At 37.3% G+C, this 12234-nt stretch overlaps 1 protein-coding gene across 1 annotated transcript; it reads right to left on the bottom strand.

Moving 5' to 3' along the window:
• Positions 1 to 126: 126 nt before the first annotated feature.
• tmem135 (transmembrane protein 135) lies at positions 127 to 8623 on the bottom strand. Its single transcript, XM_084731244.1, has 15 exons — positions 8435 to 8623; positions 6929 to 7056; positions 6247 to 6339; positions 6019 to 6052; positions 5857 to 5922; positions 4979 to 5025; positions 4801 to 4842; positions 4531 to 4707; positions 4378 to 4447; positions 4103 to 4270; positions 3111 to 3174; positions 2905 to 2981; positions 2488 to 2586; positions 2310 to 2377; positions 127 to 1155 (listed from the first exon to the last, which is right to left on the bottom strand). The coding sequence occupies exons 1-15, from the start codon at positions 8570 to 8572 to the stop codon at positions 1020 to 1022; spliced, it is 1407 nt and encodes a 468-aa protein (XP_084587370.1). The 5' UTR covers positions 8573 to 8623; the 3' UTR covers positions 127 to 1019.
• Positions 8624 to 12234: the final 3611 nt, after the last annotated feature.

Here is a 12234-nt window from a genome sequence, read left to right as displayed (position 1 = left end):
GTGTTTTTCACCCATTTAACAAGTTGTAAAAATAGTAAATTCTTGGGAGTCCTGTAAACTGATATTACTAAACCCAACTGATTCAGGTTTCACCATATTCCCCACAAAAATCACAAACATTCAAATTTAGCATGGTCCTTGATGCTGTATTTTACCCCATTAAGTATCTACATAGGTGACTCACTCAGGTGCAATCATTTCTGTCAAGTGTAGTTTAAAAAAAACACTCTAGCGTGTATAGCAGATTCATATAAGGTAGAGATTAGGGGCTAAAAAGTAATTCAATTGCACTTAGAAATCAATTAAGTGCTGAACAAAATCATCTTGTAGCTGGTTAAAAATTGTGACTTTCCACCTCTGCGTTTTACATCATATTTTACATCATAGAACACAATCTAAATACATCTCCCATTGTCTAATACAGAATAAAATATTTGATAAGGCTACATAATTACATATATATCATAAATTGCATCCATCATCTTGAAAGTTGAGTACACATTCAGAAATAATCGGGGAGTAATCTCAAGGTCCTTCTCCTCTTAAATCAGTCAAGGTACCACTGTGTCTATTCCAAAAAGATGAGTTAGTGAGTTTCACTCTCTGACAGACCATTCTATTAACCAAACCGAGTTCAGTCAGTACAAACCTACAGGTAACTCGCAAAATGAAGAAACATTACAAACAAAGGATGAAAGGAATGTTGTAGCATTATTATTTTGTAATAAACCAAGTTTTGGGTTTATTGAATTGTAACAAAATGATGTGTTTTATTTATTTTACCAGTTACCTGTATCCACACCCCAGCCAAAATATGTACTTGTTCAACACCACACTTGACACTCACAACACCCTGCTTTGGACAGATCTTGGACTTTTACATCCTCTGAAGCACATCCCATCTCATAACACAAATGTCCCCACTTCTAAGCTGTTTTTGAAATTCCTTAAACAACAGCCAGCACTGTCCACTTCCTGATGAGGTAACCCTAACGCACCTCCCAGAGCCTCACCCCAAGTCATCCGAGTTGGATGTCGGCTCCTGGTGGAAGCATCGTGGTGAAACGAGGGTCCAGTTTGGGTACGAAGCCTTTAAAGTCCCTGGAGGCCTGAGTCTCAAAAACGTCGAGCAACTGTCTGTTCATCAGAGCAAACCTAGGAGAGGAGGCAGAAAAAAATCTCTGTATCATTGTTTAAAAATACAACTCTCACTAACAGGTTACCTTAAAGGGACACCCCAAAATCCAAAAATACATACTTTTCCAGTGGCCCGTATCAGAATCAGAAATACTTTACAGACCTTCAGGGGGAAACAGTAGTGCACTGTGGTGCAATTTATTAGGGCTGCAGCTATTGATTCTTTTAGCAATCGAGTAATCTATTGATTATTCTGGCGATTAATCAGATGAGAAATATTGCATGCTTTGCAATTTTTTCCATTGAATTACTTTAGCTTTATTTAAGAGCAATGGTAGTATACAAAAGAGAAAATAAGATGGGTCTCTTAAATGAGGTGAAAAAGGTGTAAACCAATCCCCTGTAAAGAAAAATGTTGTGATTTTATCATGTAAAGTCACGTTAGCTGCCAGCCTGACATACAGTGTGGCTAACGTTAGCAGTGCTAGCAGCAGCAGCAGCTCCGCTTGCAGGTTTATGTCAGTGAATGTGCTTAATGTGGGCACGTTTCTTCAGTCGAGTGAATATATATCAGCTTATTTAGTCACAGTCGACATTCATCTGTCCGACTCTGCTGATGTAAACATCAACATGTAAACACTCTTGATTACAAAAAAAAAAAAAAAAAAACGTCAAATACCATGAAACGGATATGAAAAAAACGTGCTATGAAAATTTCGTCATATTGGTGTGGGCGGTATGACAAAATTTTCCTATCACATTTTTGGTACAAACCAGTATACCGCACAGGCCTAATACCAGTACCAATACCAGTACCCTTAAAGCGATAACAATACCTATAGTGTACTTAATTCATACCTTTTTAAAAAGGTTCTTCTTTATAGTGAACACTTGCAGTGAATGGCTGTGAGCAAAACGATATCAATAGTGATTTTTTTCTAGATCTGAGTATCAAAAGGATTGAATGCAGGTATCGTTTGACTTGAGAAAATTCGATACTACTTGGTCCTGGGTTATTTCAATCGATACCTTAAAGGTATTGAGACCTGATACCCAGCCCTACTTTGTACTGTAGCTTACTTCTTGCAGGCTTCAGGTCAATTTTAAAATAAAACAATTTAGTTAATGTTCTAATTATGACAGATTCTCAAGCAAAACATAGTTTGACATACCTGCCCTTCGTTAAACGCAGCAGGAACTTCCAGTATGTAGGCCTGAGGTTCTGTACTTCCATCACGGCCTGTGGAACAATAATGAGTCATACATTATATTCTTACTCAGCAAAAAAATTTAAATGCATGTGAAGCATATTTATGTGAGTAGGTATGCATGTTTGTTTGTGTTACTTACAGCTTGGAAGCAGATGGCAGTGGAGATGGCATAAAGGACCTTGTCTGCATGAGGAAAGTAAGGGAACCGTCCAGCCTCAATGCCCTTGAAGTACATTGTCTGACGACAGAGACACATATTACACGTGCTGTTAATGATGAACTGTCCCAATACAGCAAACATGTATAATAACACTATGCTGCAAGTCAGTTTTCTGTTATCTGTTGGTTTGTTTTAATGAAAATGTGGTGCTTATAAATAAATTACTTTAAACATTAATTACATTTATCCATTATTTAAAAGGTGAATGAGATGAAAGATTAATTTTGGTTTGCATATTCTCTTAACAACTTAATTTTCTATTTATTGGCATCAGTAATACAGTTTCTTTGATGAAATGTATGAATCTGCTTCTTGTTTGGAGAAATTTTCTTTTACCTCCACCAGCTTTGTGAAGAGATACATGGATATTGTCGTGCTTTTATAGAAGAACATTGACATGCCAGCCAGGAAGCCTTGAACAACAGGGGAGAAAGGCAGAGAGACAGCTATCAAAAAGACTAAATCAGCTGTGACGTGACAAAATCCAGAGGAGGATTGCTCTACAGGGATTTTATTTATCAGTTCACGCAATACTGTCTTACCAGCAATCAGTGCATGGAGTTCATCATCAATGTTACGCACCCAGCGTAGAAAGCAGCTTGTTCCCTGAGTAAAAGAGATACACATTTAAAAAAAAAGAAAGAAAACAATAACAAAACAATATAGTACATGACAACACAAGAGATACTATGGCGTAGATGAGAAATGTTAGATAGAAGCTGACATTTTTGGTCACATCTAGAACGGAAACCCAGACCTGCAAAAGATCTTGTGAGAGTGATAATTTTAACCCAAAACATGATCTTTCCTCAACCCTTATATCAAGTGTTTTGTTGCCCCTAAGCCTTAACCACACTTCAAATGCAGCATTGTCTCATTATAAAACACGATTAGATTGTACAATGTGCAGAAAAATAAGGAAACAACATGTGAAAATCTTGGGTTCACTACTAGACATGACCAAAAGTCAACAGGAGCAGGCAAGACGGAAATCAAAATAACAATAGATCAGTTCTTTATATATAAATATGCTATTCTAATATAAATAATACAATTTTCTTTATTTTGAACACAATGCTAGTCATTCTGATGTGTTTTTGGATTATTTTTTCTTCTCTCCTGTCCGCTCTGGTGCCTGGTTACAGCCACCAGACCAGTGCATGACGTGTGTGTACTGTGGACTGATGGGAACAGTATGGGGCACGAGTCATTCTTCCATAATTGGGATGGGACAGGAGAATTTTGGGGGAGCAGGATGGGACAGGAGTGAAAATACGCTCCAGGCAGTGGCAGTGATCATATTACCAAATAGACACCAGATACATAGTAAAGGGATTATAAATCAAATGTGGCTCTAAGGAGATGAGACAGAAATACATATTTTACAGTTGAAGGATTCTAATACTTTGAGGCAACTGCTTGTAAAATACAAAAAACAGCCTAAAGTAAGAATGGAAGCAAGTAAGTAATAAGAAAATACTACAGCAATTAAAAACAAACAATAATGTATGCATGTTGTATGCATTAAATGTACCTTGTAGATACTGACGAAAGATCCTAGGAAGGCCCCTAGCTGGAAGTTCTCTTTGTTGTAGAAGAGAGAGGGAAGCCGTGAGGGTTTCGAGAACATCTGCCTGAATGCTGAGGGCACTTTCAGACAACACTGAATCAGGTATCCAACACTGAACATCCTGACAAAACCCTAAAAAGAATGAAAGAAGAGAAAAACATAACTGAATAAAGTATTTTTGTTTAATAATACTGAATTTCAGTCATTATAAATCTATCATCATAACAAGTGTGTCTTACTTTAATGCAGTAGGAAATGCAGTTGTCTTGGTAATGTTTACAACATCTGTGTCTTGGACCCTTTTTACATCTGGATTATTAAAAAGACAAAGTCAATACTGGACACTCTATACAAACCCATACGAGCCTGTGTGAAGTTGTGTATTCTCTCACATTGATTCGAGCAGTTCCCTGGTGTAGGCTACCAAAGTTTTCTTCCTAGAGCTGGGCCTTTCTGTTGACGCTTGTGAGTCCTTCGTCTCTATAGCAGCTGCCCTCTCAAGGGGCCTGGTACAGGTGTGTTCTGCTGTGATAGAGTGATTGGGAATCTCTTCTTTCCCAATGATGAACCTGCAACCGGAAGTTCACACCATGTCTGTCAGCTTTAGCAAAACAGTGTCAGCAATCTAAATCAAGGCAACAGTGGGAAGAGAGACCACTTACTTTAATGCAGAGAATGCAAAACCTTTGAGACCATCTTTACTCCTGCAGTATAAAACACAAACCTTAACTCAAACTCTAAACATCTGCTCGTTTTTAATATTTGATGGCCAATCATAACAACCAATTGGCCCAAGTTTCACATTTTACTGTAAGAGTCTGACCACTGTGCTGCTCTGACCTGAAGAAGAACATGTAGAGCGATGCAGTTATGCAGAACAGGAGCACCTAACAGGAAAAAAGAAAGACAGAAGAAGGGCATCAGGATGACATGTGAAACACAAGCATCTGCCATGGATGTTTACAGTATGCAATAAAGTAGGAGCTGCTGAACATTTGGTGTATATTTGCATACAGTGTTGTGTATGTAAGGACAGTGTAAATAGGCAGCTTCTAGTGTGGTTTGAAAGCAATAATCCCAAAGATTTTTTTAAGTGAGGTCAGGGATGTTTTGCATTATCTTGAGCTATGAGACTGTTGATTGAAAAAAAGAAGCAATTCAAAGACGTCACTTTATACATTCTATAAACAAAATGATTAACCGATTAATCATGCATTGCAGCCCTAGGTATGTGCTATATCCGTGGCTTTCAAAGCAGAAGGTGGCAAACAGTTTCAGAGGAGGCTCAGTGAATTGAAGTGGAAAAATATTACATTCGTTATCAAAAGGAGATCACATAGAATATCTTAAATGTGTGTGATTTTGTTAAAAATATCAGTGGTACTGTATTCGTGATTTTTTTTTCTGTTTTTTCTACTTTCCCTGAGCCACAAACAAATAAATGTCTTTGGCCAAAATGTTTTTATGTATTTGGTGTAATCTGAAATTATGTCAAACAGCAATGTTAGGCTCAATTGTTGAGTATGTGGGATCGAATAACATAATCCTGATCCCATCCAAGAACTGATCAAGCCAAGAAAGTAAACTCTAAGGGGTCGCATTTTCTCAAACTTTGTCTGAGGGAAGGCCAACAGTGTCAGACTATGAAAACCTCTGTACTGTATCATTCAGGTCCCCTGTTCCCTTTTCAGTTCACCTAAACCCCTCTTTCATCTTACCTCGCCGTGTTTGATGGGTTTGACTATGCCTCGTGTCACTGCCATTCGGAACAAAGTCTCAGTGGCCTGACAACAAGATTACACTGTCACATTTCATGGCAAAAGTACATAGCTCTCTTTGCATATATGAAATAATGGTTAAATGAACAGAGTAGCTCTTACAAGATTTGTCATGTATATTGTCAGAAGTCCTCTCCTGGCGAGAGAAACATACATATCGTCAGTAAACACTGAATCACTATGGCCTTGCTTGAATCTTGATATCTGTCTAACAATTTCTTTAAGTCCCAAAAAGTACAAGTTTTGTGCTGTGTTGTATTTTGCAAATGTGATTTAGCTGAAACATATAAAGACTTTCATAAAGTAAAAACAGCATAAACATAATCTCACCTGCTCTTGCGTTCCAGGAGGATGGCAATATATGAGGCAGGCAGTGCCGAGCCAAATCCGGCAGACCAGGAGTAGAACCCTCCCAACAGTTTCCTTAAGTTAGAAATATACAGCGTTATTTCCTCATTTTTTTGGTTCAACTGGAAAGTTGTATATTCAAGCAAACCGTTAGCATCAGCTTTCTTTAAAGAACTAATTTTTGGACAGCCCTTTACTTCTCCTATTTTAATAAAAGGGGAACTGTTGTCTAAGATGCATGTTAGAAATATTTAATACTGAGATAATTTTTTGCAGACACTTGCCTTTGAACAAGTATGAGCACACCACTGTCAGTACCTGTCAAAGAACCTCGTAGAACCTCCATACTGTTACACAACTGTAAAATCCAAATATTAACTGAGTGTTTCAACAAATCCAAGAGTGAGATGTCTTTTCCTAGTAGATAGTGTTATATCACTGTTGAGGATGGCATTCTCACAAATGAACGGGGAAAGACACACAGAGGACTGACAGCTTCTATACGTGGGGTGCACACTCTACCAGCTGAGCTACTCAGGCACCCCTAATGTTTGTTGACAAGAAAAGAAATTAAGTATGTGAAAACTGGCAACTAATTATCTTTATTTCAACTAAGCTGTGTGATTGACAGTGCGTACGTGTGACATTTGTCGGACCAACTGACCTGAGAATGCAGAAGAAAACAATGTAGAGACCTCCATTGGCAGTGAGGAAAGAGGTAGACCACAGGATCTCAGGGAGAAGCCTTTTTAAATAGTAATCCTTCTTCCTTCTCCTTAGAATGGCTGCTATCTGCAGTACAAAGAGTTGTGTGGGAGTCACTGCTGTAGCTGTTCACATTTGGTTGCAAGATCATTAAAAAAATGTTTATCAGTGATATTCAACTTTGCACTTAGAACTGATGGTTTGAACAGTATTGGGGTTTTTCTTTTCAGTCACTATGGTACATTTCTTGAAACATCCCTTATATTTGCAAAACAGTAAGTCTGGTGCCTGTGAGTGGCTCAAAGTCCTTTATCTCTCAAAAGTACATTTTTATGTCAGTGAACATGTCAGTGCCTCCAGAATGACAAGTCAGTGTGTCACTGTTTACAAACAGCATAGTGAAATGCATAGCCATGTTGTCAATATAACAATGTGCTTTGTTAGTATAAGGTTTTGGTGACATGATTGAAAATACACATATTTTGTATGGCATACATCAATTTCAACAGTATGAAGTTACACATGACTGTATGTGGGAGAGAGAGAAGTGCAAGAGTTTTTCATATTTATGCCTTTACTGTTTGTTAAGAGATCATGTCATTGCAATACAGAAAAGAAAAATGCTGTTTTACAGCACCTCATAGCACAAATTGATAAATGATATTTTATAGTCTTGAACTATTATTCATGAAAATAATCTGCAAATTGTGACAATAACTGATAATCACATTAATCAAATTTAGACGTTTTTTTCTTTAAACCCAAAAAACAAAATAAAATAACAAAAAATATAATCCATTAATAATTGATTAATTGTTGCAGCTCTCCTTGTTTAGTCAGTAAAATGTTAAAAAAAATTGTGAAAATCTGGTGATCACTTTTTACCAAGGTGGTGTAAAGAAACCGGAAATTATTCACAACTGAGAAGCTACGATCATAGAATTCTTTTAAACACTAAAAACGACTATTAGAATCAGAACAGTTGTTAATTACCTTCATAGTTCACAGCCAATCTATTTATTGACTAGGTTAACAGTTGCAGCTCTAGATGTGCACAAGCCACTAAATGATGTGGAGTTGAACAACTAGTTCTGAAAGCACCACAGCGATGGAGAGAAACTGCAAAAAAAGCTCACACTGCAGCCAAAACTGCGAAGGTATCGAGGCTAACTGGTAAAACCAGTTAACTCTGGAATTCATCGCTATGCATAACTTTCCAGATGATGGTCTTAGTTCACTACGGAGTGTTTTTCAAGGTAAATGCAGCATGTATGCGTTTTCGCCTCTTTCACAGAGTTAGTAAACGTGCATGAACTTGAACTTAGCCCTGAGAGTACGTCATGTCAGATAATGTTTACAATGTTTCTCAGAACTAACTAGCCTGACTTGGTTAGCTAACGTTAGCCAACTTTAGCTTCTGAGTGTACAAGTCTAATAATACTGCAGGGCTAACGGCAGAACTTACCAGGTACAGTGGGGCGTATATTTTGAAGGAGACCTCCAGAGCTCCCCGTGTGACATCCACAGCAGACTGCACACACGACGGGTTCCAGGTGTGACCGATCTCATAGCAGTTGTATGGTATTTTACTAAGAGCAGCCATGTCTGTACCCTCATTACTAACAACCAGCAGCAGGAAGAGAATCAACGACGACGCGCTGCCGTGCGCGTTCACCGTGAGGGGAGGGCGGTCACGCAAAAGAACTGTGAACGTGCACGTCGCTGTCGAGATTGGACCATTTTACTGAGGAATAAATAACAGTAAATTAAGGAAAAGGTTATTGTGGGTAGCTAAACTAAAAACTAAAAACTAGGTGAGAAAAACCGTGTTAGTTAACTGAAATAAAGATAAAAACAAGACTTTTTCAAAAAACAACGAAAACAAACTCAAATGATATTGCGTACTAAATAAATAAAAGAAAAATAATATGATATACTATTATATACACAAAATGTCTTAGGGATGTGGTAAACAATAAAAACTGAACTGTAACAAGCAATCAGGCCCTGGAAACTAACTAAAACGAAAATGAATTGAAAACGAAATGAAAATAAACTGATGAAAAAAATACTAAACTAAAATAATCCTGCTACTGATCAGTAAAAGTCCTTGCGCCACATTACAGATATGCTTCTTGTGTGAATCAACACAGATTTAAATATCAATTCAGGTTACTTGATAATATAATCAAGTACTTTCTCACATTGGGATCCAGGTACCCACCCACAGGTGCCAGAGGGGTTTTCACTTTCATTAATTTAAATTACCAAGATATACCATGATAGAGACAATTATTTATTTATTTATTTTGCATTGTTCAACAAATAATGTTTTGATTTTAAATCTAAAATATTCTATATGTCTAATATCATTCAAGACATTTCTCTTGTGTTGTTCTTCTACATAAATAAATAGAAGTTAAAAAAATAGGCTTTGTAAAATTATTCCAAGGGACATAGATGAGGCGATCTACAGTATATTTTCTATCCTATAAGGGGCTCTTGATTGAGGGAAAAAAAAGAGAACCTCTGATCTAATCATATGTGGAGAAAAGTCCATTATTATTAATTAAAAACAGAATTACCAAGATAAGTAAAAGAAATGCATAACTGTGTAACAAGATCTAAGAGGTCCTTTGCCACAATACAACAAACATCAATTCCCCACCTGCTCACTGTGGATCAAACTAAATCTGTCTAATTCTTCAACTAAATGCCTAAATCTGGAATCAGATTAGGCTTAATCTGACTCAAAATGGTAACCATCACTGTGAAAAGTGTGCTAGGTCCAGTTGGCACTCAAGTACAGGCATGTAAATGTACACAGTAGCATGATTTTTCCAGTGTTTCTTTCATAAATTTGTTCAGGAGTGGAGTTAATTACACACAAAATTTGTCTCTTTAGACTTAAAGTACAGTGTAACAGTAACATTACAGTGCCACGAACCTGAGAACAGCATGACGGCAGGCCTGACAGTTTAAATTCAGTTTAGATTAAGTTGAGGTGCAAATCATTGTTCTAATGCTTAGACATCAGCAAGCAGGCATCATGTTGAATTTTCAGGGGTATCCATCCAGTAAAGTGCTGGGCTAGGGCCTGACTTAGAATAAATCAAAGCGCAGGTGATCAGGTGAAACAATGTGTTTCTTCTATTGGCTTGGATTTCAGGGGACACAATGATGCTACAAGATAAAAGAGCAAACTCAACTCCTGAGCTGAACTTGACCCTCAGTGTAAAAATAAACTATTTCTTTTAATTAAAAAAAAAAAAAAAACAGTTAGTGTTAGTTAGTGGGCTGCCTTAAAATTTGAATTTAAATGAATTTGAAAATAATTTTGTAATGATTTAGAACAAATAAATGTTGCTTGTCAAATGTTATTAAGACACTTGTACTGGACAAAACATAATAAATGACATTAAGTCGAACCAACAACTCTTCAGTCGCACTGATGAACATTACAGTGTTTAGGAGAGTTTCCCTCTCAAATGGTGCACGCTGGGAAGTCTGATATGCTGATAATGTTTCTTTAAAAACTTAATTCAATGAGTTGATTTAACTCCATACAGCACATTCATTCAACTCATTACTCAAGACCTCAAGTTAAAAAAAAACTTGATAATAAGTACATTTTTCAAAATGGTAGTTGATTCCATTACATAAATATCTTTTTTTTTTTTTTTTTACAGTGATGGTAACCTACAAGCACATAACAGAATAATAACAATATAAGACTAAGAGGCACTCTGTTCAGTCTTGCTGTTTTACCTTATTTGACCTTATTTGCCGGTAGAACCACCACCCATAACACCACATTACAGTGCTTAGGGTGCAGATTGTACTGAGAGATTTGTAGGGATTATCAGAAATAGGAGGCCTAAGAATCACATTCAACTAATCAAATGAGAGGGACAAGAACAGAGAGGATAGAATTTAATGATCTAGTTTGTGTATTACCAAGGCCTCTTGCATTTTGTAAAGGCTGAGACATTTGTTTACCCACCTTGGTCTTTACAGCTGTACTGCTCAGAGTTGGTCAGCAGGTGTCAGCCTCACCTCTATGATGTACAGACACAAAGCATAAGGTTGAAAGATGCAGTGATGTAGGTGCTGAGTTGAGGAGATAAGCATTATTAGGATGAGTTGGCTTTAAAAATTTCCACTTGTTGAATTGCAGTGGTTACACAGTAATTGCTGCAACTAAGAAAACCCCTGAAGAACATCTCAGCTTAATTTAATCTGCTGACATCTCTTAGCAATTTGTTGTGATTGCACGTCACAGCAGTTTTAAAATTTGGCTCTGTTAGGATTCTCGTTTTTGTTTCAGAGAGTTCTTTTTTACAATAAGATTAACCAGACAAGATCACCACTTATAAAGGCTAGGGCTGGGTATCGTTTACAAAATTACAATATCAGTACCAATACCAGTGCCCTCAAACTGATACCAGTACCAACAGGGTCCTTTATTCAATACATTTTCTTTTGTTTTTGTACAATCTTGGCATGCTGAACTCCGTCACATACACCACACTCGACTTCACCGCTCCACAGGCTGTGGTTTTAATTAATCTTATTTTCGCAGACCCCTGACGGTCCACAGACCCCTATTTGAGAACCAGGAGGGGAGTAGTTGTTCTAATTTAAGTCACCTAATAAAACAATTTGAATCTAAACCAGAGACTGGAGTGTTTCACTATAAATGCATCACAATTTTCAGCACATCACATACAGCTGGTGCCCTTTTCCACCCCGCCTCTGCCCCTCAAACAGTCTGAGGGCCACACAGGAAAACCCATGAACTTGTTGCGGGATTTGTGTTTGGTTTCATGATGGTCTTTAACATTAAAAATTCCATGAGCCCCAATTTCACCTGTTTGCAGATAAGGTTGATCACTTTATGTGTTTCCCAAGGTCTGATGAAGTGAAAGTTGACCCATTTTGCCATGCAACCTGTAGCTTTCTCCAAGCTGTCATTCCTAACCTGACAGAGATTGATAGGGGGCACAGTTTGATGCAGTAGCTGAGTAGTGCATTAAATGTAGGCTGCTAAAAGTGAAAGTCTTGAAGTGGACTGCAGATAAAAACAAAGTGCATTCGGTGAATATCATGTTCGGGGTCCACACAATAATTCCTAAGGGCCGCTATATGTAAGCCAATTTAAAAAGGTATTTAAACTTATTTTGCAAAATTAAACATTTAGACACAATTTTATTACTTCTTGCAGAGCATTTAATGTTTAAAACATGACTGGAGGTTGACTTTCAA

This window comes from Lutjanus erythropterus, chromosome 11 (assembly GCF_056507025.1).
Source record: "Lutjanus erythropterus isolate fLutEry1 chromosome 11, fLutEry1.hap2, whole genome shotgun sequence".
NCBI lineage: Eukaryota > Metazoa > Chordata > Actinopteri > Lutjaniformes > Lutjanidae > Lutjanus > Lutjanus erythropterus.
This window is presented reverse-complemented; position numbering and strand designations above follow the sequence as displayed.

What these genes read in the sequence shown, in the direction of transcription:
- tmem135 (XM_084731244.1), bottom strand. Translation starts at nt 8,572, where the DNA reads ATGGCTGCTCTTAGTAAAATACCATACAACTGCTATGAGATCGGTCAC. An exon ending in CAATATACATGACAAATCTT is followed by an intron (nt 5,923 to 6,018) that starts GTAAGAGCTACT and finishes TCTTGTTGTCAG; the next exon opens with GCCACTGAGACTTTGTTCCG. An exon ending in TTTGCATTCTCTGCATTAAA is followed by an intron (nt 4,708 to 4,800) that starts GTAAGTGGTCTC and finishes TTCCGGTTGCAG; the next exon opens with GTTCATCATTGGGAAAGAAG.